The sequence below is a fragment of the Bubalus kerabau genome, chromosome 9 (assembly GCF_029407905.1).
Source record: "Bubalus kerabau isolate K-KA32 ecotype Philippines breed swamp buffalo chromosome 9, PCC_UOA_SB_1v2, whole genome shotgun sequence".
NCBI classification, from domain to species: domain Eukaryota; kingdom Metazoa; phylum Chordata; class Mammalia; order Artiodactyla; family Bovidae; genus Bubalus; species Bubalus kerabau.
This window is the reverse complement of record NC_073632.1, coordinates 102,912,706-102,940,559: the sequence shown is the minus strand read 5'-3', so window position 1 is coordinate 102,940,559 and position 27,854 is coordinate 102,912,706. Positions and strand designations below refer to the sequence as shown.

At 41.2% G+C, this 27,854-nt stretch overlaps 1 protein-coding gene across 5 annotated transcripts in view; it reads left to right on the top strand.

The window, feature by feature from the left end:
• SERAC1 (serine active site containing 1) overlaps nucleotides 1-27,854 on the top strand; it is a 55,756-nt gene that overhangs the window by 21,959 nt on the left and 5,943 nt on the right. For all 5 annotated transcript variants that reach the window (XM_055536082.1, XM_055536079.1, XM_055536080.1 and 2 more), the window contains 10 exons: nucleotides 1,078-1,209; nucleotides 5,420-5,541; nucleotides 6,669-6,797; nucleotides 14,067-14,180; nucleotides 16,012-16,174; nucleotides 22,150-22,300; nucleotides 23,384-23,525; nucleotides 24,508-24,602; nucleotides 26,145-26,242; nucleotides 27,422-27,604. In XM_055536082.1, coding sequence (XP_055392057.1) covers nucleotides 1,078-1,209; nucleotides 5,420-5,541; nucleotides 6,669-6,797; nucleotides 14,067-14,180; nucleotides 16,012-16,174; nucleotides 22,150-22,300; nucleotides 23,384-23,525; nucleotides 24,508-24,602; nucleotides 26,145-26,242; nucleotides 27,422-27,604 — 1,329 coding nt within the window. The remainder of the gene's footprint in view (nucleotides 1-1,077; nucleotides 1,210-5,419; nucleotides 5,542-6,668; nucleotides 6,798-14,066; nucleotides 14,181-16,011; nucleotides 16,175-22,149; nucleotides 22,301-23,383; nucleotides 23,526-24,507; nucleotides 24,603-26,144; nucleotides 26,243-27,421; nucleotides 27,605-27,854) is intronic.

The window sequence follows — 27,854 nt, the reverse complement described above, 5'->3', positions numbered from 1 at the left end:
GGATCAAACCCGGGTCTCTGCATTGCAGGCACACACTTTACCCTCTGAGCCACCAAGGAAGCCCAAATAAATATTGAGACTCTTTTGATGAATATTTCAAAATTATTTGTTAGAAAATCATTTCCATGCTTTCTCATATTGCATCAAAAATATAGATTCACAATTGGGCAAATCTACATTGTGGAGCTCCCTGTAAAAGGGCTGACCTGATCTCTTTACAAAGTTGGTGTGATAAAACAGGAAAGGTGGGAAACTTCCTAGAAGTATATAAGAGACTTAACCAAATCCTGTTTTTTTGTTTTTTTTTTAAACAGCTCTAAAGATATTTTGAGAAAAGTTGGAGGAATTTGAAGATGGAGTTAGACTGATTTTTAGACGATCTGGAAGATTTTTGTTAGTATTCCTAGGTGTTATAATGGCATTGTGATTATATAGGAGAATGTAGGCTTATTCTTAGGAGATGCATTTAGAATTATGAAAGGGTAAAATATCATTACTTCTGCAACTTTCTTTTACACAGTTTAGGAAAAAAGTATATACACATCCAGGGGAATTCTCTGGTGGTCCAGTGGTCAGGACTATACGCTTTCTCTGTCAAGGGCCTGGGTTTAATCCCTCGTCAAGGAACTAAGATCCCACAAGCTGCTCAGCACAGCAAAAAAGTAAAATAAATTATACGCACCATGCAGATTAAACAGCTATGGCAAAATAAGAACATTTGTTAAATCTAATTGTGGTAAACATGTGGCTGTTAATGTATTATTATTTTAATCTATCTCATATACTTGATATTTCTCATAATAAAAAGTTTCTTTAGGGAAAAGGAGCCAAAAAGAAACAAAGACCTTATCGTGAAAGCCAACATAATATATAAAACAAAAGCACGTACATATTGTACGTAACAAATGAAACATCATAATATGACAGAACTGAGAACAAGCCTCAGTCATTATCAACACCTGGCGATGGATTTAACTTCCCTATTGTAGATTTCAGATACTTAACAAACTACCCTCTTACATGTGAGGATGAAAACGTTTTAGCAGTTCACATTGTCTTTTTTTTGTTATCACAAAGACACTTTTAGTACAGTCGATATAGAAGATCATGACTGCGCCGTGTGGCTGCTGCTGAGGAAGAGCCGGTCGGATGACAGAGCAGCCCGACTGCAGGCCGTCCAGGAGATGTCGGAGGCCCGTCACTGGCACGGTAAGGAGACGTCTGCGCACGCCGCACACATTGGCAAGCTCGTGATCTCTGATGTGAAATGAAGGGCCAGAGACATCAAAGAAGGAGAATAATTCAGGAAATATTAACAGGTGTAAACAATATTTTCAAAAACTTTAAAAGAAACTCCAGTGATAAAGTACGAAACCTGCTGGCCTGGTAGCCATGGGGTGTTTGGTAGGAACCCCTGAAAATGGAGGTAGATATATTTGTATAAACTTTCTACCAGAATGAAGTTTTTATACTTGATGGGAGAAACTCTTGATTCTGATAGGTATAGCTTAATGTGTTGGCATGTTTTTTCATTCCTATTTAATGAGATATATTTTAATTGCTGGCTGCACCAAAGTGATATGTGCTTTCAGTTGACAGTCTCTTGGCTTTAATATAATAATTAGTCAAATGTACCTAATTGGCCATGTGTATGTTTGTTTTTTAAGAAAGGTTTTTAATATTTAATTATATTTAAAATTGCAGGTTCTGCGGTAAAAGTACATGAGCAAGACCTCAGATCTGCTCTGAATATAGTACAGGGACTAAAGTATACTTTGTTAGGAGAGGGCTTCCATGGTGGCTCAGATGGTAAAGCGTCTTCGTGAAATGCGGGAGACCCAGGTTCGATCCCTGGGTCGGGAAGATCCCTGGAGAAGGAAATGGCAACCCACTCCAATATTCTTGCCTAGAAAATCCCATGGATTGAGGAGCCTGGTGGGCTACAGTCCACGGGGTCACAGAGTCGGATATGACTGAACGACTTTGCTTTTGCTTTTTTCACTTTCCCTGGTGGCTCAGACAGTACACAATCTGCCTGCAATGCAGGAAACCTGGGTTTGATCCCTGAGTCGGGAACATCCCTTGGAGGAGGAAATGGCAACCCACTCCAGTATTCTTGTCTGGAGTATTACGTGGACAGAGAAGCCTGGCAGACTGCAGTTCATGGGGTCACAAAAAGTCGAATACAACTGAGTGACTAACACTTTCACTTTCACAAACATGTAAAAAAAATAATGTTCTCAAAGAAAAGTTTAGTTTCGGAATAAGATCTCTGCCTCCATACGAGTTAGTCAGTCAGTTTGACTGATTGGTGACTATAGTAATTTATAATGTAAAAATAAGCTTACTTAATTTGAGTGGTCATCTGAATTAAATTCACCCATTTCAGTCCATTTTAGTTCACTAATTCCTAAATTGTCGATGTTCACTCTTGCCATCTCCTGTTTGACCACTTCTAATTTATCTTGATTCGTGGACCTAACATTCCAGGTTCCTATGCGATATTGCTCTTTACAGCATTGGACTGCACTTCCATCACCAGTTACATTCACAACTGGGTGTTGTTTTCGCTTTGGCTCCATCTCTTCATTCTTTCCAGAGTTATTTCTCCATTCTTCTCCGGTAGCATATTGGACACCTACCAAACAACCTGGGGAGTTCATCTTTCAGTGTCATATCTTTTTGCCTTTTCATACTGTTCATGGGGTTTTCAAGGCAAGAATACTGAAGTGGTTTGCCATTCCTTCTCCAGTGGACCACGTTTTGTCAGAACTCTCCACCATGACCCGTCCATCTTGGGTGGCCCTAGTTTCATGGCTCATAGGTTCATTGAGTTTGACAAGGCTGTGGGCCATGTGATCAGTTTGATTAGTTTTCTGTGATTGTGGTTTTCATTCAGTCTGCCCTTTGACAGATAAGAGGCTTATGGAAGCTTCCTGATGGGAGAGACTGACTGAGGGGGAAACTGTGTCTTATCCTGATGGGCCGGGCTGTGCTCAGTAAATCTTTAATCCAATTTTCTGTTGATTGATGAGCTGGGGTGTGTTCCCTCCCTGTTGTTTGACCTGAGACCAAACTATGCTGCTAAGTCGCTTCAGTCGTGTCCGACTCTGTGCGACCCCATAGACGACAGCCCACCAGGCTCCTCTGTCCATGGGATTCTCCAGGCAGGAACACTGGAGTGAGTTGCCATTTCCTCTTCCAATGCATGAAAGTGAAAAGTCAAAGTGAAGTTGCTCAGTCGTGTCCGACTCCTAGCGACCCCATGGACTGCAGCCTACCAGGCTCCTCCGTCCATGGGATTTTCCAGGCAAGAGTACTGGAGTGGGGTGCCATTGCCTTCTCCAGAGACCAAACTATGGTGGAGGTAATTAAAAGACACTTGCTCCTTGGAAGAAAAGCTATGACCAGCCTAGACAGCATTTTAAAAAACAGAGACATTACTTTGCTAACAAAGGTGCATCTAGTCAAAGCTGTGGTTTTTCCGGTAGTCATGTATGGATGTGAAAGTTGGACTATAAAGAAAGCTAAGCACCAGAGAATTGATGCTTTTGAACTATGGTGTTGGAGAAGACTCTTGAGAGTCCCTTGGACTGCAAGGAGATCCAACCAGTCAATCCTAAAGGAAATCAGTCCTGAATCTTCATTGGAAGGACTGATGCTGAAGCTGAAGCTCCAGTACTTTGGCCACCTGATGCGAAAAACTTACTTATTGGAAAAGACCTTGATGCTGGGAAAGAATGAAGGCAGGAGGAGAAGGGGACGACAGAGGATGAGATGGTTAGATGGCATCACCGACTTGATAGATATGAGTTTGAGCAAGCTCCGGGAGTTGGACAGGGAAGCCTGGCGTGCTGCAGTCCATGGGGTCGCAAAGAGTCGGACACAACTGAGCGACTGAACTGAACTAGTTCAGTGGAGAATGTGAGTGGCGGTTTAGAATAAAAATCTGTTTCAAAATCTGCCTTCCAAGACTCCATTCAGATTTCTGCTCTATCAGAAACATCAAAGTTGGAGCCCTGGCATGTAGATTTTGAACAAGTTCCACACTTGATTCTGACACCCAGGTTACATAGGGCTATTATTAAAAATAATGTCTCCTCCAGTTGTTGCAGGTTGTTGTTTTTTTTTTTTTTTGACACATGTCTTAATCCATTTGGGATGCTGTAGCAAAATGCCATAGACTAGGTAGCTTATTTTGGGCTTCCCTGGTGGCTCAGATGGTAAAGAATACGCCTGCAATGTGGGAGACCTGGGTTTGATCCTGGGCTGGAAAGATCCCCTGGAGAAGGGAACGGCTACCCACTCCAGTATTCTGGCCTGGAGAATTCCATGGATTATATAGTCCATGGGGTTGCAAAGAGTCAGATACAACTGAGCGACTTTGACTTTTCAGGTAGCTTATAAACAACAGAAATTTATTTCTCACCGTTTTCTGGAGGCCGAGAAATACAAGATCAGGGCAGCAGACTTGGCACCCTGGTGTCTGGTAAGGATGGAGGGTCCCTTTTACAGGAGCACTAATCCTAGTCATGAGCGCTCCACATCACCTTGCAAGGGCCCTACCTCCAAATCCCATGACATTAGGGATTAGGTTCCAACACATGAATTTGGGAGGGACACAAACATTCACTCTATAGCAATACATAAAGAATGGAACAGTGAAATCATGAAGGCTAAACCAAAGTACTGCTATCTGGGACCTCAGATTATTCATCAGCATCATGAAATGCCAGAGCACCATAGCAGTACCAGGGGATGATGGATCTAAATGGAACCACAGGCTTTTGTTGATGGTGTTCAGTTGCTGAGTCATGTCTTACTCTTTGCTACACTGGACTGTAGCATGCCAGGCTCCTCTTTCCTTCACTGTCTCCCGGAGTTTGCTCAAACTCATGTTCATTGAGTCAGTGATGCTATCTAACCATCTCATCCTCTGCCACCACCTTCTTTTGCCTTCAGTCTTTCCCAGCATCATGGTCTTTTTCAATGAGTTGGCTCTTTGCATCAGGTGGCCAAAGTATTAGAGCTTCAACATCAGTCCTTCTAATGAATATTTAGGATTGAGTTCCTTTAGGATTGACTGGTTTGATCTCCTTGCAGGGTTTTCTGTAGTGATCAAAATAGCTTTTGAATGCTGGAATTTCTTTTTTAAAGGAGAAGAAATTAAATTGGTTCTGATCTATCAGGTTTCACATTTGAGGTTTATTTTTTCAAAAAGGTTAGTTAGACTGTGATATGTTTAGATATGTGTTGAAAATTAGATCAGTCATGGAAATGTTGGCTATTTCGCTTACTGGTATTGTAAATGCAGCAAAATTTTGAATTATAAACTTATAGTTTAAAAATTATGTTCTTCGTTTAATCTTTGAAACAACCATAGCCTAAGTTGGGTGCTAACAGCGTACTTCTGCAATAGATTACCAGTACAGGATAATCGCTCAAGCCTGTGATATGAGAACTCTTACTGGTTTGGCACGAAGCAAAGACAGTGATCTTCGGTTTTTTCTCCGCCCTCCTCCCCTGCCATCTTTAAAAGAAGTAAGTAAAAATAATCTGCTGAGTGAAAAAAAGTTTAATATATCATCTTCACTTTGGGTGCAAAATAACCATTCAAAAAACAATTTTTGGGCTGCTTCTCACAAGCAGGTTAGTTAGGGTGTAAACCTGCAATTGTAGCTTCCATTCCAAGGTTTCTTGATTCCTCAGAAGGTGCCATTTCTCCTAAATTATTTTCCTCTTTGTGGAGTTGGGAGTCTCTTTATACCAGAGGATGGCTTCTTAGCATATCAGCATCCATCAATTGGTCCTTTGTACTAAGATTGCTATAGGTCAGTTTTTCTCAATCTCAACACTACTGACATTTTGGATCAAATAATTCTTTGTTGTTGGAAGCTCTTCTGTACACAGTGGCAGCTACTCCCTGCATGACAGTAGCACCCCCCAGTTGTAACAACCGAAAATGTCTCCAGATATTTCTAAATATTTCCTAGGCTGCAAAACAGCCCCTGGAGAACCACTGCATTTAGATACTAATGTATTACCATGTTGTTGTTCAGTCGCCAAGTCGTGTCCGACTCTTTGAGACCCCATGGACTGCAGCACGCCAGGTCTCCCTGTATTACTATACATTAATAATATAGTATTAATTATAGTGGTTAATAATAATTAATAATGGTTAATTAATAATAATGGTTAATTGTTAACCACTAATAAAGATATTAGAGCATGTTTCTTAAGGGCTTTTCCTAGGCTTTCCTAGAAAGTGAAAATCTGAAAACTTTGCCATGAGTTTTTGAAAAACAGAAAAAAACTATACTAGACATAAGTTATTAGTGAAAATCAGAACAATAGGAACAAGTTGTGGATATTAAAAAGCCAGCTTTAATTAGAGAGAATATAGTAATTCATTTTGAGTCAAGATGTGAAGTGGCCCATGAGGTGAAATCTTGAGCGATAAATTGCAGTAGGTCTTTCAGGCTGAGGTAGTAGACAGGCAAGTATGGAATTCAAAATTAAACAGTCCTCTTTTACCAGGGTGGGTGACGGGCTTCAAGGCTAAAAGCACTGATTTACCTCTACTGTTTTGTTTTGGCTTAGATTCTTTGGGTGCTTTTCATTATACTCAATTGTTGAATTTAGTTAAGAATTTTTTCCCTTTATTTCAGGATTCTTCCACTGAAGAAGAGCTCAGACACTTGCTGGCTTCTTTACCTCAAACAGACCTGGATGAGTGTATCCAGTGTTTTACAGCTTTGGCTCTGAGTGAGAGCAGTCAAAGTCTAGCTGCTCAGAAGGTTAGCTCTTTTATTCAGTTAGTAAATATCTTTGAGTGTCCACTTTTCTAAAATGTTGTGCTAGAGGCTAGCACTTAGAGCTTTAGGGCAGTCATTCATCTAGGAACTGAATACTACTGATTCCTGGTTGTCTGCCACATCCTGGGCTTGGTGTTCGGGATAATGGGGAGACAGTTAATAAACAAAGTTACAGAGCGTGTAAGAAAGATCCAAGATCCCATCACTCTTTGTAAGAGGCCATGTTCAAAAAGGACATCCTCTGAAGTTGGATCTTGAAGAATGAATAGGTAGTAACCGACAAGGCTATTAAACATTACCTCTATGTTGGTAATGCCTGAATTCAACTTCTCTAACCTGTGTTCTCACCTAAGCTCTAGGTTTAAATATTGCAGCCTCCTTCTTGATGTCTCTACATGGATGTTTAACAGGCATCCCAACTATACATACTGAACTCTCCCTCCCTCCCTCCCTCCACAAAGCTCTTCCTCCCCTAGTCTGTTTTGTTTCAGTAGAGGGCAGAGCATCCATGTAGTTGCTTAAGCTAAAGCCTAGGAATTCTTGATTCTTTTCTTCCATGTTCACCTGATCAGCAGTTAGTGGAAGCTGTTCCTTCACATATGCCTTGAATCCATTTGTCTCACCATCCTCACTGTAGCCACTTACTCCTGGCCACCGTCATCTCTTTCTCACAGTGTCCTGTTCCTTCATCCTGGTTCTGTTCTTCCCTTCATTTAAAAATAATTTTAAAGTCTCTTTTTATTATTTCAGTTTACTGGGGTGTTGATTCCTATTTGTGGAGGCTCCCCGATATATTATATTGTGGATTAACACATGTTAATTATTTTTACTGTGAGCTTATCTTTAGCTAGACTGATTGTTTTCTATGGGAGTCCCGAGTACCTCAGATTGTAAATTTATTGCTACGGAGAAGTTTTTATGTTTGCTTCTTTTGGATACCCCAAGGGTTCACTATAATGGGACTAATTTTTTTTTATATTAATTCCTTAGCTTGGAATTTCTAGAGCACATTGGTAGTGTGAATTCAGATACATCAGTGGATGATATAGATTGTGGTTGTGATTTCCCACTCAGAGCCCCAGCAGAGACAGGCTTCTTGCTCATGGGCTGGTGAGCACAGTTTTTCTAGACTCTTATAGACAAGGAGGCAAACTTTGCAGGGTTCTCCCTTTAAATGGAGATCTTGGATCTAGCTCCCAGAGAACGTGAGACTAAACCCCATCTTCTGCGGTGATGTGACCCCTGAACATGTGTTACTATCCCATCCTCAGGGGCCTGCAAGCATTCTACCTCATCACCGATGTGCTGACCCATCACGGATGTGCTGACCACTTCTGCTGAACATTATTTTCAGTTCTAGCACCCAGGGGTTTCTCTTTATTTCTCTTTTATTTTCTTTAGAGCTTAACTTTGTTTCAAAATAGTTTTGCTATATTTTATTAAGCATGTTTGTCATGGGAGGGGCTCAGTATGTTAACTAAAGAAAAATGCACAACCTAAAGTTCCAGGTTAAGTTTTATTTGGGGACCTTATTGAGGATTGTAGCTAAGGTAGCTCCAAGGAACTGCTCCAAAGAGGTGAGGGAGGAGCCAGGATATATGAGTTTTTGTTGGGAAAAAAACCCTGCGGTTGAACATCAAAGATTATTGCTAATCACACACACACACACACACACACACATCTTGAGTTAATGATTTTAGTGCTTTTCTGTGTGTGGGAAGATGCAAGAATCTGGGCTCTTTGAAATTCTTCATTAGATATGCATCTTCATCACCTCGGGCCAATATCCAGGGTGCAGAATTTCCTGTTTCCCTCCATCCGGAATTCCCCCAGGGCGCACAGTGGGTAGCGTGTGCCGCAGTGGCTGATGGCTTGATGGTGGGTACATTTTTTGTTTAGTGTAAAGATAGGCTACATTCTTTGTCCGTACCTGGGAACCAAGTTCACCTTCTTGCTGCATCTAGAAAGCTTCCTTATCATGTCTCCGTCACCTCTAGGAGCTATAGACACTGCTTCAACCTCCAACTTCTGTCTCCAGTTCTGTGTTCTCAGCAGCTGCAGTGATTTAAAAACAAAACACAAGTTTGATCAGGTCACACTCCTGCTTGGAGCCCTCCAAATGGCTCCCCGTTGCACATTAAACCTGAGCCCCTCACTGTGATCCAGGCACGGACTGGCCTGTGTTTACCGGTGTGCATGCCCCTAGGGCTGGTGAGGAGATTGACAGGAAGGCGCCACTGGGCACAGATGTAGAGTGTAAAGTTTGTTTTGTGGCAAAGAGGCTGAAAACTGATGGAGACCACGCTTAGGTGAGGAAGGCGGTTTTTGCACTGTGGTCAGAGCTCTCAGAGTGCTCCCCGGGGAAGCTCCACTCCTTGGGAGTAAGACTACTTTCAGACAGGAAAAGCCATCACTCCCAATGGAGGTGTCTGTTATCTCCCCGCAACCCTTACTCCTGCTGTTCTAGCCACGGCCTGTTGACCAGATGTGAACACCTGGCATAAAACCACCCATACATAGCAGAGGGCTTCTCAGTGAATCACAGCAGCCCCCTAAACAGACTCCTGGCTCCAGCCCACTCAGCATGGTCACTGGCTTCCACTGTTCCTCTGCTGTCATCTCAGCAAGACTTCGGTCTTCCTAAAATAACTTACAACAGAAGAGACCCACAGACCTAGAGATCGAACTTAACAGTTGTCTCGGGAAAGGGACAGTTAGGGAGTCTGAGATGGTCATGTACATACTGCTGTATTTAAAATGGATCACCAACAAGAACCTACTGTACAGCACAGGGAGCTTGGCTCTGTTACGTGGCAGTGTGGATGGGAAGTTGGGGGAGAATGGATACAGGTATGTGTATGGCCGAGTCCCTTCACTGTTCACCTGACACTATCCCAGTATTGTTTGTTGATCAGTTACACCCCAATACAAAATAAAAAGTTAAAAAGAATAGCTCTTACATCTCTAAGAGAAATCCAAACAAATTATAGTCACTATTACTATATTAATTACATTATCGACTCAGTGAGGAGAAAGCATTTTATCAGTGAAACAAATGCATTTTGTTTGCATTTGTTTTGCAATAAAAATGCAATAAAATAAAAAGCATTATCAGTAAAACAAATCATAGTATTCTGTATTCTTTTACCAATTGAACTTCCAGCTAAAAATTTGCACTTGCCATCTGCCTCCACAAGGATTAAGTCACTGACCACGGTAGCCACTATCAACACACCCCGAAGGCAGTTCAGGGTGGAAATCAGGAGTGAGGCCCTCTGTGCTCTGGGAAAACCGGCAGAACAGGCCTTCGGATAGATATTTTTAGGAAAAGATTTTATGAGCCCAAGTTCTCACATGTCCTCTTATCTAGAAGAACAGTAAAATCATTAACAGTGTCATGCGCTCCTCACTTCGGCCTCTGCCATAGTGTGTGCTTGACTGTACATCCCCCTGTCATTAAAACCACATAGAATGCTGGCCTTCCCCCGTGCCTCTGTTCCTCGGAACTGTCTGAGACGCTGTCTCTCCAGGCTACAGTCCTCATTTTTCCCCAAATAAAACTTCACTCACGACTCTCACATTATTCATTTTTTTCCAGACAGCTGAATGTCTTTCCCTCATTTCCATTTTTATGAGAAATTAGGGACATACTAGTAGCTATGACTTCTCTAGCCCACGTTTTACAATTTCTCCTTTGGGCCATGTCTTGGAATCGCTCAAGTGAAGTGTAATCATCGTTTTCCTTTCGATGCTCAGAGAGTCACTGCCTGGCTACCAGAGCCTGTTCCTCGTTGTCCTTTTTAATTCTATCCCCAAGGTAGCTGTGAGAGCGCCTGTGTTTTCTGATGGCGAGAGGTCCCTGGCTCTTCTCGATCCTTCCTGCCCCCCGCAGGGCATCCCACGGCCTCCATCTCCCACGACTTCTCTCTCAACCTCTGTCCTGACGCCCCTGCAGAGTTCCTGCTACCTGGCCTGGAGTTCCTCATTTTTCAGCACCAAAGATTTTCTTCTGCTCATGACTATTCAGTTGACATCCCTCTGCCTTCTCTAGTGTTCTGTCAGCTTCTACAGGGTCTCCTCACCTTTCGCTAAGTGAAGAGAGTGCGCGGTGTAACACGTTGTACCACTTCCTTGCTACCTGGACATCGTGGCCTCAGCCAGCAGTTTAAAGGAGTAGCCCATCTTTAGTTAGTTTCCTACTGAAATCAGTAATTTTAGTTCTGAGATCCCATCTCATCAGACCAGTGAGCAACTCCATTTCAGTTACTCTTACTCCCAGTTTAGTCAGGCTCTGGTTTTTTTTGTAAGTTTGGGGAAGGAGTGGGAGGCGCGCCCATCTGGTTTTTAGTGATCTGCCCAGTTAATGACAGACCTGTCCTGTGACAGTCCCCAAGCCCCCATCAGGTGGGGGTGGGGGATGTGGCTTCTCTACAACACTGCTCACGTGCAGAGGTCCCTCTGGGCTTAGGAGACAACCTGCAGTTATGATTGGGTTCAGTGCATGGCTTCTTAACCTCTGCACACTATGGATCCCTCTGGTGAGTTGATAAAGCCTATGAACTCATTTCCAGGTGCTTAAAATACATAGGGTTACACAGGAGACCGATTATATTGAAATACTATTATCAAATTTATAAACTTGTAAAATATGTACTTTAATTACAAACTTAAAGAATTGCAACAATAATATATTTCAGTAGACTTGTCAGTTATTCCTAGTTTATCCCATTTGTTTTATCATTCCCCATTTACTCTCCATATATATGTGTGTATATATATATATATATTTTAATCTTTTTTTTTTGTTGCGCTGGGTCTTCGTCGCTGCACAGGCTTTCTCTAGTTGTGGTGAGCAGGGGCTCCTCTCTAGTTGCAATGCTCGGGCTTCTCATTGCAGTGGCTTCTCTTGATACAGAGCACAGGCTCTTGGAGCACGGGCTTCAGTGGTTGCTGCACGCAAGCTCAGTAGTTGTGGCGCGTGGGCCCAGTTGCTTTGAGGCATGTGGAATCTTCCTGGGCCAGGGATCGAACCCATGTACCCTGCATTGGCCGGTGAATTCTTATCCACTGTACCACCAGGGAAGCCCTATGGATACATTTTTTATACGTCTGTTTTTACTCACATTTACAGTTTTCCACCCTGTGCCTTTTGCGAGTTAGATGCAGGGTCAGTTTGGGGTCACCAGTGTGAGAATGTGCAGTTGGCATTCAAAGGAACCATAAGCATGATGCTGTTTTTAGGCAGCTGCAGCAAGTGACGTGTGGTGGGGAAAAGATGCACCTTCTATTATTTGCAGGGCTTTGCTGGTGGCTCAGATGGTAAAGCATCTGCCTGCAATGTGGGAGACCCAGGTTCAACTGCTGGGTCAGGAAGATCCCTGGAGAAGGGAATGGCAATCCACTCCAGTACTCTTGCCTGGAAAATTTCATGAATGGAGGAGCCTGGTAGGCTACAGTCCATGGGGTTGCAAAGGGCTGGACACGACTGAGCGACTTCCCTTTTCTTTCTTTTCCATTGTTGGCAGAGGCGCACAGACTGCTGCGGTCACTGTGGCTTTTTATCTTTGTAATTGAACACAATGAAAAGTTTCACTTAAGGGTTAGGAAAGTAAAGAGACAATTTTTTCCCATCCAGGCTTACATCCTCTCTTCCCTGAATTCTCTCTATCCCAGACCCTTAAGGATAACCTGGGTTACAAACTTGTGCTTTAGAATGAACGTCATTCACGCCCAGTGAGTCTGAACAAGCTGCAGAGCTCTAAGGTTGTAATTTTTTATGAAGAAACACTAGAGATTAGCTCTCACATGTATTAAAACAAAGGGACCCACAATTAGAGGCAGTATCAAAACCCCCCACCCCCCTGCACCCCACCCACCCTGGCGATGATTTGCCTTCCCTGCTTTTATTCTCTCACTTCACTGGGAGAACTGGGTTGGTGAGCGGGAAAGCGCTTCTCAGCTTTAACGGCCACCTACTCCCACAGCTAAAGCCTGGGAATTTGCTGACTGTACTTCTGGAGGGAGGCCAGGCAGGAATGGTCCTTGGTCTTCTACCATCCCACATGTTACCATCAAGATTGCTCCTCCTCTGATGTCAGGATCCAGGTTTCAGTCTTGTTTTGGTTTTTCTTATCATTGGACACTCCCAGTCACCTTGTCTCCAGGTTCAGCCTCTGTTGGAGGACCTCAGAGCCCAAGGGTGCAAACAGGATGCAAACATTTGGACAGTGTAGACTGTGACTTCTTTTTGATCCAAAATGGCAGACCGCCTGGGGTCAAGAGAACAGTGGATGTGGTGCAGTGGTTTTTCCACTGTGAAGCTTTTGTAGTCTTGGTTTAAGGACAATCCAGCAGTGTTGGGCACTGTTTCATATATTTTAGAGGCATTATATTTCTTTTCCTAAGAACTTTCTGCTTCTGGCTGTTGCTTATTTTTCCACAGCCTTGTTGGTATTTTCTCACTAATTTGTAAGCGATCATTGCATGTTAGCGATCTGCCATAAGAATTGAAGTTTTCTTTTCCCAGTTTATTTTTGTGTTTTAGTATCTACTAAGGACTAGTCCCCACTACTCCTCTCTTTCATAATTTTCCTAACTCTTCTGTTTATTCTTCCATGTGAATTTGAATTTCAATTTAAGAAGACTTAAAAGCTGTCTCTCTCTCTCTTTTGACTGTGCTGCATGGCTTGCAGGATCTTAGCTCCCCAACCAGGGATTAAACCCCGGCCCTGGCAGTGAAAGCACTGAGCCCTAACCACTGCACTGCCAGGGAATTTGCCCCCCCCACCCCCCCGGCCTTTTTTTTTAAATTAAAAGCTCTTTGATCAGTTATTATTGTCTGTATTTTAACTTTTTCTAGTAATGCCTTTTCTATCATTCTGATTGATAGATTTTAGCTAGACTCTACTGGCATAATCTGACACCAGAACATCATTTGTTCAGCCCTGGCTTTTCTTACTGGGTGAAGATTTGTGTGTTAGTGTCTGTACTTTCAGATAAGAGGACACAGAGGAAAGAACTGAGAAGCTCAAAGACTGCTGTCTTCTAAGAATAATCCCACATGTTTTCTAGTCTAGCAACAGTTTGCATAATGAAAGTTCCCCGTAAGTCTCTGAAATATTTTGAGTCCTACATATTAGTTCTTTCTAATTACTATATATAGTACAGAGGTTGTTTTTTTTGTTTTTTTTTGTGAAACAAAAAATATTAGGCCCTTTTTTTCACTAAGAATTTTGATCATCTCATTGTCAGGGTGGTTTATGGTGTTTCGGAGGAAATGGACTTCCTTATGCGGAAAGTTTTGGAGAAGTTCCTTCAGCTACAGTGGAAATGTTCTGTTTGGAAGCTTTAGTAAAGCATTCTGAGGTAAGTTACATTTTCAAAATATGGTCACATTTTATGATCACATTGAAAACATTATACATATTGATTCATTCAAGGGAAGTAATTCTAATTTTTTATAAAAGAAAAAAAGTTTTTTTGCTTGTTTTCATGCTTTTTTCTCAGTTGTTAGCATTGATAATCATGATTTAGCACCAACACATGAATTTCATCTTTGCTAAGTATTTCTAAAAATGGATTTAATCTCAAGTGTACATAAAGCAACCTGTTGTCTAAATATAGCATTTACCTTTCAATTATGCTGTCTTCCATTACCTTTCTCAGATAGTTTTTACAAGTAATATTATCAATAATATTAAAATTTACAAGTATTATAATTTATTAATTAATTTCCAGTTAAAATTTTGAAAGGTATGGAAGACAGGAAAAAAATAAATACTTGGCAAAAGTATCTACTTGACCATAGCCTTGAATTTTAACCATTGCATGTATATTCAATTATTTTTAGAAAATACTTAGCAAATATGAAATCTGTTGCTAATCATGATCATGGTTTGATTTAAAAATGAGAAAAAGCATGCAAACTGTGGTGCTCAAGCATTAGTGCATAAAAGTCATCCAGGAAGCATGCTTAAAATGCACATTCCTACTCACCTCTGGCCATTTGAATGGAGTCGATGTGCGGTGGGGTCCAGGAGTTCGCATTGGTAACAGGCACCCCTGGTGAGGCTGATGCAGGCGGGTCATCCCACAGCATGAGAATCGGCTCTAAATGCTCCCGTTTAACTGGGAACCGTTAGACACGGCGCAGAAGCGCAGTGCTCATCTCAGCTCCCACTGGTGGAATCAGGAATGAGCACCCGAGTCTTTAGTGTGGTAACACACTGAAAAGGGAACGTGGGAGAAGCAGCTTGACTGTTTTGTGACTTATGACTGTTGTCTGAAATAACAGATGCCTCTGTAGTAGTACGTCCAGTGCACAACGTAACAGTTTCCTTTCCAGAAACTTCTCAACGTATGACATATCTCAGCTGATACATGTCCCAAAGGCATACTTTTAAATGCATTTAAAATGTGGTGAAATTTAATAAGAATTTAGAAAGGGAAAGTCATTGCATCTACAGGACATGGTGTCACATAAGTGATAAAACTAAGTGCTGGGAAAAAGAGCAAGACCACCCTGGGGATCGTGGCAGGCTGTCCTGGGTCAGTTCTGTCGTCTTACCTTAATCCATAGATTTCCTTTGGTTTTCTTTTATCTCTTTTCTCCATTGAACGTGCACATCCCCTTTTCTTTCTAATTTTTACCTGATCTTTCTCTTTTAAAAAAATGTCCAACTCTTAAGTTTGAGGCGAGCATGCCTCTCCGCGCACCGCCCCCTCAAGCTGTGGGCTTGTGTGGGATCACAGATGTTGCTTATCTGTATCTGGGAGTTCATATAGACAGAAGCAACATCTGCCATTTACACAGGGGATTATTTCCTGGCATCAGGTGGCAGGTTTCTCAAGGGGAGAAGACCCTTTAATGTAGTTTGAAACCAATCAAAATATCCATATATACTGAAACAATTCTGAAATAATGATATCATGGTTCCATCCAACTAAGAGCTAAGCAGAATGACTTTTAAGAATAAAAATGTCACAAGTCCTAGTGGCCTTCATTTTCCAGTGATTTTTAAAGCACTTCCACACAGATGGGGGTTGGCTGATATATTTGAGCTGAGCTGAGAGTTTGGGGGTCTCCCTGGGTCTCTCCCTTGAGCAGGGGCCACCTGGCTGCCCGCCAGCATGCTCTGTCACCTGGTTAGTGAACTTGTACAACGTAAAGTGAGCTTTCATTAATTTATTGTGCTAGATACCCACACACTGTGATAAAATTGAAGCAAATGGAGGCTTGCAGCTACTGCAGAGGCTGTACCAACTTCACAAGGACTGTCCTAAAGTGCAGAGAAATATAATGCGTATCCTTGGAAATATGGCTTTGAATGAACATCTTCATTCTACTATAGTTCGCTCAGGTAACAACTTTACATACCGAGTATTTGGAATCCAGCCCTCTGTTCTCCCACCTCTACCCCTCCGTCGTGGTACTCTAATTTCTCAACAGACATAAGGCTTTGCTTAGGGTTAGTTTTGGGTCCTTAGAGCATGTCATTTTAGTAGGGGCAAAGAATTGCTTGAGACATGTGGATAATCCTCACCTAAGCTAATCAGTGTGTAGACAGTCACAGGAGAGCAGTTTCGGCCATAACAACCATCTTTGATATGATCTGGGTAACCAAGAGGCATAGTAAGACTAAAGAGAGGTGATATCCCCCCTTGTAACTAATAAACCACCTATGTGGAGATGCTGTGGATGAAATTTCCTGCCTGCTCTGGTCTCTGTCATGATGCATCATGATGCCTGCACCATGGTGGTTTTCCAGCTGCAGCATCCCTGCCTCGTTGACAGTTCAGCATTTGGCATTCTGCTGTAAGCAAGAGCCCTTCCTTCTCTGCCTCCTGCCTTTCTTCCTTCTCCCTCCTTTCCTCCCCCCCCCCTCCCTATCAGTATGGGCACATGGATTCCTGATTTTTCATGGTTTACAACTTCTCACTGTACTTTGATGCCAGATTGTCCCAGCTTTGGTCAATGGAGCCCAGCCAGCTGGCTCCTGTGTCCTCTGATGTACCCACCTCATTTTGGGAGGCGTTCCTCACGTGCTGGTGTAACGACATGTTCCAGGCTTATTTCTTCAGAGACTCCTGTTTCCTTTTAGTGGAGGCTAATTGTTAAGAGACCAAGGTTGAGTGCTAGCTAGATGTGCTTATTGCTCCTGGGATGTCTTTGCTTCTTGGCTCTTTCAGTGGAACAAGCAGGGTGATATATACAAATAAATGTATATGTTTATTTGTAATGTATACATAATGTATACAAATGTATACATACACATATGTAAATATCCATGCATATGTGCACATATGCATGCATGTGTTCAACAATATTTAGTAGAAATGATGAATTTATATTATATTTTCTCTTGTATCTCTCTCCATTTTTTTTTAATTTACATTTAAGAGTGTCTTGATAAGCAGAAGATTTTAACTTACTGAAGTCTGATACAGGGATCAGCAGACTTTCCTATAAAGGACCATTTACAGTATTGGTTTTATTTGTTCCTGTTTTTCTTTTTTTAAGGTGGGAACTTAGATCAGTGATTTGAACCTTTTTTCTTGTTTCAGTTATCTATTGCTGTGTATCAAACCACCCCAAACTCACTGGTTAGAACGTCAGTCATATCTTTTGTGCATGAATCTGAAATTCGAGCAAGATTCAGTAGGGAGGGCCTTTACGGGCTCTATGCTACATCAGTGGGGCAGCTCAACCACGGGATGGAGATTACCCTTTAAAGATTGCTCACTCATACGACTTGTAAATTGGTACCGGCTCTCAGCCGGGAGCTCAGCCAGGGCCAGGAGCATTCGCTTCCTTCAACAGCCACCTTGGGCTTCCTTAAAGCATGGTGGCTGGATTCCAAGGGCAAATTTTCCGAGAAAGAGCCAGGTATAATATACTCTTTTGCCTTTTACAAAAAAATCAAGCACTGGAAGTAATTTTTGCCAAATCTATTGATTAAAAACTAGTCACTAAGGCTAATTCATATTTGAGGGGAGAGGATTTAGAAGGGGTTTAGATCCATCCCCTCTTGATGAGAACAGTGTCAAAAGAATTTGAAGACATGTTTTAAAATCATTAAATTATTAGTTATTTTAAATAACTAATTAAAATGAATTTAATTTAATCATTAGTTATTTTCTAATACAGGCATTTAGAGCTGTAAATGTCCTCCAACCTGCTTTAGCTGCATCCCTCAAATTTTGTATGTATTTTCATCATTATTCAGTTTGAAATATTTTCCAGTTCTTCTTATGATTTCTTCTTTGTCTCATGGGTTACTTAAAAGTGTGTTGGAGTAATTTACAAATATTAATGGCTCTCTACATATCATATATCTCTGATTTCCAGTTTAATATTCCAGGCATTCAAAGAACATACCCTATAAGAGTTTAGTCTTTGGTAATTTGACACTCATGTGATGGCCTGTTTTATGGTCTCTCTTGGTGAACTATTTGCACTTGAAATGAATGAATATCCTGTCGTTGGGTCAAGTGTTTTACAGGGATGGTAACAGTGAAACCAAGCTGGTTGATTGGATTATTCAAATCTTCTCCAGATCTTTTGTTTAGTTTTTATCAATTACCAAGACAAGTTAATTTCTTCAACTGTGATTATAAATTTGTCTGTTTCTCCCTTTAGTTCTCTCAGATTTTTCTTCCTGGTGAATTGTTCCTTTTTTATTAAGTAATTTCTCTATCACTGGTAATACTCCTTTTCTTGGAGTCTACTTTATCAGGTATTAAAATAGCCAGCTGGCCTTTTTTAATGCTTGCTGTTTGCATTGCATGTCTTTCGTGTTTTTCTCTTTTGCTTTCATTTTGCTGTGCCTAAAAATAAGTACATCTTTCACAGACATCACACACTTACATCTTCTTTAGAAAGTTCAGCTTGATAATCCCCTTTAATTGGAGTGTTTTGTCTGTTTGCCTCTAATATAATCATTGATATTGTTTGGTTATGTCTGTTGTCTTGCATTTTTCCCCCTTTCTGGTTTTTGTTTCTTTTTTCTCCTTTATTGACAATTTCGGGGTTACTTGAATATTGTTTTATATTCTATTCTTTCTCCTCTTTTAGCTTTTTTACAGTATTTAATGTGTACTTTTTGATTGACTGTATCTCTAACTTATAAGTCTATTCTGAATTCATAGTATACCAATATATAATGTGAGTGTCTCCAGCAGTATAATTCACTTTATGCCCTCTGCCATCATTTGTGGTACTGCCACACTATAATATGTTACAGGCCATAGACATCACAATATATTGTGGTTAGTTTTCTTTTAATAGTCAAGTGATATTTAAAGAATATAAGAAAACACATTTTATTTACATATTATATCCAGAACTCTACCTTCTTTTCTATCTAAATTTGCATCTGATATCATTTGCCTTCAACCTAAAGACCTGAGTCTGCTGGCAATAAATTCTCTCACCTTTCATTTTCTGAAAATATCTTGACTTTTATTATCCAGGGATAGGTTATTTTCCATGGATAAAAAATACTTTATTGATAATGTGGTTTGTTTTTTTTTCTGTCAGCACTTAAAAAATATCATTCTATTCTCCTTTTTCTTTTGAACATCAATCTTTTATTGATAACAAAGCAGCAATTTGGGGGCATGTTTCCAAGACACCAAGAGCAGGCTCCTGTCACCATGCTGGTTTGTGTGTGTATTGTCTGATAAGAAGTCTCTTAGGTTCATTTGTTCTCTTATATGATATGTCTTTTTTTCCTCTGCCTTCTTTTAAGATTTTCAGCAGTTTGACTGTGAAGTATCTAGTCTGTTTTGTTTATCTTACTTGGTGTTCACTGAGCTGACTGTATCTGTGAGTTGATGTTTTTGTTCAAATTTGGAAACTTTACAGATAGTGTATCGTTAGATTTTTTTCTGTCCCCTTTTCTCTCTTTCCTCCTGAAACCTCAATTCTGTATATTAGACCTCTTGATTCTGTTCCACAGGTCACTGAGACTCTGTCCATATCTTTCCAAACATTTGTTTGTGCTTTCCCTTTCTGTTTTTTAATGTACTTTTATTTAGTATAGTTGAGGTATAGTTGAGGTACAGTGTTAGATAAGTTTCAGGTATACAGCATAGTAATTCACAATTTTTAATTTGTTAATGTGGTGTGTCACCCTGATGGATTTACAGGTGTAGAAGCATCTTTGCACCTCTGGGGTAAATCACACTCAGTCATGGTGTATGATTCTTGTACATTGAATTCAGCTTACTAATGTTCCGTTGAGAATTTTGCTTCTATGTTCATCAGTGATATTGGTCTGTTATTTTATTTTTGTGTGATATTTTTGTCTGGTTTTGGCATTAGGGTGATGCTGGTCTCGTAGCATGAGTTCAGAAGCATTCCCTTCTCTGCAGTTTTGTAGAATAGATTGAGAAGGATAGGTGTTAACTCTTCTCTAAATGTTTGGTAGGATTCGCCTGTGAAGCCATCTTGTCCTGGACTTTTGTTTGTTGGGAGTTTATTATTATTACTATTGTTACTGATTCAATTTCATTATTGGTATTTGATTTGTATACATGGCTAAAGTATAAAATCAACTCACTGGACAGTAGGAACAGGATAATTCCGTTTAGCAAAAATAAAAGTATATGGAGCTAGGATATATGTATAAATTATTGGTATGTAGTTGAATTTTTAAAAAGGTTTGGAAGGGTATCTACCAGACTTTTAACTTTGGTTACTTCTGAGGATATAAATGAGAATTGGGAAATGATGGGGATGCTAAAGTTCATTTTTAAATGCTCTTTTTGTTCATTTTTACAATTAAAATATATTCAGAGATTATATAATTTAAAAACAGTAAATATATAAGAAAGACACAAGTTTTCCAAGGAGCATTTGATGGTTTATAAAGGTGAAACATTGCAGGCATTGTTAAAATACTTTGTCAACTGAAAAATGCTGTAGAAATGGCTTGTGCCATGCTTTCTCTAGTGTTACCTTTCTTGTGACTCCATTAAAAATGAAGCCATATTTTTGTACATACCAGTAACAAACTTGTATATCTCTCTAGGTAGAATTTTAAAACATTATTTATTATAAAGCATTCTACAACAGATTTTGAAGAGGGGTTTTCTTTAAAATTAGAATATTGTTTAAAAAATTGTTGGGTCTGAAATTTCTTCTGGATTATTAAATAATGGCCTCCTATCATCACAGTGATTCTCAACAGTTTGCCACAGAAAGTGGGAGGAGGACATGAGGACAAGCTGCTGTCTATTGAGCACCTGCTGGGCTTGGTAATGGCAGTTTTTATCTAGATTAATTTATTAGAACCTTCCTTTGGGTCAAAGGAGCAAAGTAACTTGACTGAGGCTCCATAGCAAGTCAGCAGGGCACAGAAATTTGATGCCCAAGTCTCTCTGACCTCAAAGCCCATGTCCTGTTTTATTTTAAATTAAATAATGCATGGGCAGACTCTCACTGTAAATACTTCGGAGAACACAGATACAGCAAAAAATTAAACCCACCTTTACAGAGCCCACCCCAATCCCAACTGCCTCCCCTCCTAAGAGGTAGTGGCTATTTGTTAGTTTGGTGCCTCTTTCTAGGTCTTTGCGTGTGTGATGTGTACACGCATGCATAAACTTTCATACATACTTATGTACATAAAGCAGTACACTTTTAAACAACAAAAACATCAAAAAGAAATGCAATGGTACTGCAGACAGTATTTCTTTGTCTCCCTTTAAGAAAGTTTTTCCAGTGTTATATAGAGAATGGATAAACAGGGTTCTACTGTATTGCATAGGGAACTATACTCAGTATCCTGAGATAAACAATAAAGGAAGAGAATATAAAAAAGAATATATAGATACAGGTATAACTGGGTTACTTTGTTGTACACAGAAATTAACACAACACTGTAAATCCACTATGCTTCAATTAAAAAAATATTTTTTTTCCCTCTGAACCTCAGGTCTTAACAAGTTCATAATTAAGAAACAACTTCCTCACGGATATTAAGGCCTGCTAATCTGACTGACAATCAGAATGAAATAAGTAGTATTAACTCACTGAGTTTAATAATCATTGCTAAAGCAAAATAGGACCTTTTCTTACAGTTTATGACCTCATCCCTAGTAATTACAACTTTTGTTACATTTTCTAAACGAAAAAAAAATGGCTGGGGACATCATGGTGTTGTGTTGTGGGACCCAGAGGGCCTTAGGAAGAATGGAATTGGGGCGGTCAGGCTTTTCCTCGCAGACAGATGCAGAGGTTTGCCCTCCTCCCGCCCTTTTTAGCCTGAAGCCTCTCAAAAGTCTGAGAGCAATGGGGGCTGTTATTTAGGGAGTCTCTTCTCTTCACCAGGCTGGGTTTCCATACTGGCGGAAGCAATCAAGTCTCAGCACGTCATGGAGGCCTCCCATGCCGCCAGAACGCTGGCTAACCTAGACCGAGAGACCGTGCCAGACAAGTACCACGATGGCGTGTACGTGCTGCACCCGCAGTACCGCACCAGGTGAGAAGGCCCAGCGCCGCTCCGTCCCCAGGGGACGTGGGGCCTGGAGGGCTTAACATTCTAACTGCCTTCTGCACGATTTAGACCAGTGAAATCCCGTACAAATACGTCAGATACCTCATTTACCCAAACAGTCTGTACTCACCAAAGAATGGGAACCAGCTAAGTTACCAGGGTTATTTTCTACCAAGGGCTTACCTTTAGGAAGACTGCATTCACCTTTTATAACTTGTCTCACTTAAACTTTGTGATGCCTATTTCATCTTTGTTACATGACACTTTTTCATGTAGATGTAAGTTATTGACTGATTAGGGTCATAGAGGCTGATCTGGATGAAAAGGGACTAGGACATTATTATATGCAGGCACCAAATGAGCCTGGGCCTAGAACTCAAGGGACTGGAGAAAGCTTAGGCGAGTATAAAGGCTGGTGCCTGGCAGAATGGGCTGTAATGATACATCTGACTCATGCTTCTTCCTCAGGTTATTTCTGGCCACTATCTAGCTGTATCATTGCTAAGACAATAAATATAAAAAGGACCACAACAAAAAAATTACACATATCTTGGGTTTTTGTCAGGTACTTTAAAAATAATACCTCAGAAAATAGCAAGAACTTCTTTTCAACTTGAAAAATAGATGGCCTGGTTAATTCTCATTTGTAAATAATGTGATATGGTAATGTATTTTATATGTGTGGCATAACTGTGTGTGTATTATAAATAGCTTGCAAGTAATATGCTATTATAATTTTTAAAATGTCATATACAAAGAGAGAATAAAGTTACTTTAAAATCTCATTTGCTCTGTTTCTGATAAACATCACTTACCTTGATAAAAAGAATCTCTTTCATGCACACTGAGTTTGAAACTACATTAGCATATTATTTAGTGTCTTAAATATTTTTATTGATTTGTGTAATATTCTCATGGAATTCTCTGGAGGGTAATCTATGACATGTCACTTCATTGATCTCTAAGTGCATTACAGTTGATTTTGGTTGGTCTGCCTGGCCAGCTGTACTATCAAAGTAATAACGCACTTTTTTCTGCTTCTTTTCAAAACTCTCTCCCGCCTATTAGTCAGCCCATTAAAGCAGATGTCCTTTTTATTCATGGCCTTATGGGAGCAGCATTCAAAACGTGGCGCCAGCAGGACAATGATCAGGATTTAACTGAAAAGGTCTCAGAAGATGAAACCAAGTATACAACATGTTGGCCCAAGGTAAGGAAGCGGCTGCCTCCGGCGGGCCACCAGTATCCTGACACATGGCTGTGCCACCAGCCTTTGGGTCCTCACTGTGACTTGCTTGTTTTTCTCCTTCTACTGGGATTTTTTTCCATGCAGTTTTTCTTTCCCTTAGAGACACCTACAGTATGTCACATGAACAGCTGGGCTTGCCACTCTGTTGTATAATGTTGGGTACATGCTATGACACAAAGTGTATTAAGTGAAAAAAAACAGGTGAGGGCCAGTAATAGTTCACTCACACTGAAAATATAATTCAGTAAATAATATATTAATGACAGTTGACTAGTTCTGTGATCTCAATAATTATAATAGAAAGACTTTGAAGAAGTAATTCTGCTTTGGATTTCTTTGACATTATTTCTCCTAAAGAGCCTAAATGCTGGGATGAATTTACTGAATGAAATTTATCTAAAGCTTGGTGAAAATTGATGCTGTAAATATGTATAGTTTCTGGGGCTTTGTCCCACTGCTGCTTATTCACCTTCACGAGGCTTATCAGCAGAAAGAATAGTTTGCGCCCTCCCTCTGGTGACACCGGAACATGGAGACAGAACCGTGACTCTAATCAGTATCTCTGAGTTCTCAGATTGGATCTCTAACCTCCGTCACTCTGTTCTGTCTGTCCTGAGATCATAGCTTTCTATTAAATGCTTTCAAAAAGCCAATTTGATCTAGACTCCAAAAACAGGCCCTGCTTTTGTCTATAGCAGATTAAAATTGAGCATACTCTTAACACCTACATAGACCTTACGCTGTAAATACTGATATCACTTTGTGAGCAGTGATATGATAAAATGCTGCAATTATTTTTCTGATCATCTTTACACTCGACTCCAATGCAATCTTTTACTAGCTGTCAATATTAACAAGGGTCCTTTAGTTACAAATTTCAGTTGCTAAGAAGTGGGATAGTGGAAATTAATATTTTTCCTATTGTACTTTTTATTTTACATAGTCGTGGTTAGCAAGAGACTGTCCTGCTCTCCGAATAATATCTGTGGAGTATGACACCAGCCTCAGCGACTGGAGAGCCAGGTGCCCTACAGAAAGGTAACGGAGGGGAAGGGGCTGGGCCACAGGTGGCCCGGAAGGAGGGGAGTTTTGTCTTTGATGTCACAGCCAGGATTTTCTTCTTAACCTTTTCCCTCTTCCTTCTAGAGACAGTTAGCTATAAGTAATGAAACTACCAAAGGCTTAGAGTATTACCGTTGGGTTCCTAACATGGTTCGCTTAAAACTCTTCTCATAATAAGGACCACTCTTGAGAGTCCCTTGGACAGCAAGGAGATCCAACCAGTCCATCCTAAGGGAAATCAGTCCTGAATATTCGTTGGATGGACTGATGCTGAAGCTGAAACTCCAATACTTTGGCCACTTGATGCGAAGAACTGACTCATTGGAAAAGACCCTGATGGTGGGAAAGATTGAAGGCGGGAGGAAAAGGGGACAACAGAGAATGAGATGGTTGGATGGCATCACCAACTCAATGGACATGAGTTTGAGTAAACTCCGGGAGTTGGTGATGGACAGGGAAGCCTGGCGTGATGCAGTCCATTGGGTCGCAAAGAGTCGGACACGACTGAGCGACTGAGCTGAACTGAGTAAGGACCACAGATTCGGAGCACAGTCTCCGTAACTCCTGGAAGTAAACACGAGGCTTTTGGCTTTTGTGTTCCCGAGCACACCACCTGAAGGCAGCTGAGAGAGGTTGCGCCGTGTGGGCTCCTTCTGTCACTTGTATGTCGTTCGTCCAATTGTAGGTACAGGAGACAGCACGCGACTTCCGGTGTCAGGAGCCAGACTGTAGCCAATTCTGCCTTTGACTCACCAGCCACTTTAGGTCATTTCACTGGTCTGGGAAGTTTGATCTGCCAATGGAGGGGGTTGGTCTGATCAGTGTTCTCAAACTGTTATCTCTGAATGATCCCCACCCAGATGCTGGAGGAATGGTGCCTAGGGGTCAGTGGGCAAGTCCACAGGGCTCCCTCCCCACTTAATTCGGACGAGTGCTCATACACCTTTATTTAAAGAAAGGATTCTCCAGATACACAGTTTAAAACTACTAGACCAGACAGCTTTAAAGTTCCCTTCTAGTTTAAAAATATGTATTTGAATGCTTCGATTCTGATGAGCTTTGTGCTGTTTCTAAGGAATATAACCAAAATGATGGAAGCTTAGTGTTTGTAACATAAATACAAGTAGAGCTAAACAGCAGTGAGAGCTGACTCCACAGGTGAACTCGCAAGGGACCGTGTGGTCTCCAGTGAGGCCACATACTGAGAGAGGGACGCACAGTCTAAGTGGGGTGGGGGGGGCAGTTGGACCCGTGAAAATTGCCAGATACATGTTAGATGCCTGAACAGTGCTTGTTTAGTAAAGATTTCCACTTCCGCCAGCGTGACTAAGTTAGAAATGGGGAATAAGCAACTGCAGGGATCAACCCGAGAGAATGGAGGTAGTCCTGACTCCGAAATGTAGCCTGTAGAATTGGTACAGTGAACAAAGGCTCTTGCTTTAAAGAATGGACTGCAAAGTCTGGGGTTGGGGGAGAGCGACAGCGTCCTGTCATGCCTGCTGTTCTTGTTTTGTTCAGAAAGTCCATCGCATTCAGGAGCAACGAACTTCTGAGGAAGCTCAGAGCTGCTGGTGTTGGGGACAGGCCGGTGATCTGGGTGTCGCACAGCATGGGAGGTCAGTGCGTTTCACTGTTGCCAGGCCAGCACTGTGAGTTGTCAGCCATCGGGCTAGGCGAAGTTTCTGTGGCTATGTAATGGTGGCCCCTTTTCCCCTGAATTAATGTTTCTGGCGATAGCTCGGAGGTTGAGAATGACTACTCTCCTTCCATGCTATTTGTTTTTTTAGAAAGGGACGACTAGTAACAGATCATATAAAAAGAAAAATGAGAAACTAAAAAGAAGCAAATGAGTTTGTCACTTAATGCTTTCATGAGGCATTAAGCGTGATAATGAGTAAATGTCAGAAGCTGTCCATGGCATGTATAAGCCTGACTTGTAAATATCGCTCAGCACGCATGGCTGGTCCCAGGGCCCTCCCTTTCTTCCCTGTTTCTCAACCATTGTTGAGAGTCCGTCGTTGCTCCGGTGCCCATAGCCCCAGCCCCCTTCCGGCCTGCTTTCCCCTGGCTGGAGCCCACGATGGCGGTGTGATCGCAGGGGTCGGTTCTTCGGTTCTTATGCTTGCTTGCTAGCCAACCCTCTCCCCAAGTCAAGTTCTAAATTTTCACCATCCACCTCACAGAGGGCCTTTGTGCAGCTCCTGGCTTAGTTTATCTGATGAAATGCTCAGGATTGCTGGCTCTGTGTCTGGGTCGAAAGGTGGATGTAACACTTTCTCAGAGACCCACTGTTCCCCTCCATGTTACCTTGGGTTTCCCTGTCAGCTCTAAGCACAGGTTGGGGGACAGAAGAGAAGGTGCATTCCTAGGTGCATTCTCCGACAGCAGCTTTGTTTTTCCCATGATATGAGAGACTGTGTTTTTTAATCTTAGTACTGTCTTAATGGAGTGGTGGTTAGTGGGCTACTGTGGGTTGGGGTGGGGGTTGGCCATGCATACTAACCGCCTTGATGGTCACTCAGCGTGCAATGCCTGACCTTCTTCTCTGGGAGAGGGCATCCTGTGAAGTAAGAGCTGCCTTACAAACAGTTTCTAGAATCTCACCTGTGTGCAGTCTTGTGCTACAGATTTTAGGGGCTTAGGAGCATGACTAAGTGTTAATATTTTAAGGCCTTCCTTGTTGGACTACAGAGAACAATTGTTTCAGCTTTTTTAAAGAAAGCATCTCTTTCTGTATTCTTGTTTGTGAAGGAAACTAGCTTACACATTTTTTTTATCCCCTTCTCTATGACTAGGTCTTCTTGTCAAAAAGATGCTGTTGGAAGCCTCGAAGAAGCCAGAAATGAATACTATTATAAACAATACCAGAGGAATAATTTTTTATAGCGTCCCTCATCATGGATCCCATCTGGCCGAATACTCTGTTAATATTCGCTATCTTCTCTTTCCCTCTTTGGAAGTCAAAGAACTCAGCAAAGGTAATTCTTTCTTTCAAAAGAAAATTGGCATTGTATTAACACCAGGTATATAGGAGGAGAAGACAGTTTCTAACTTGACCCATATTACCTCACTTTACTGTTTCTGTATTAGTTGTGTTTAGACTATCATGGAAAACTTTTAGTTTAGGGTGAATTTTTCTTTGATACCCTCCCTTTTTCTTCTTAGCATTATTTTCTCAGGTGGTGCTAGTAGTAAAGAACCCACCTGCCAGCAGGAGACATAAGAACC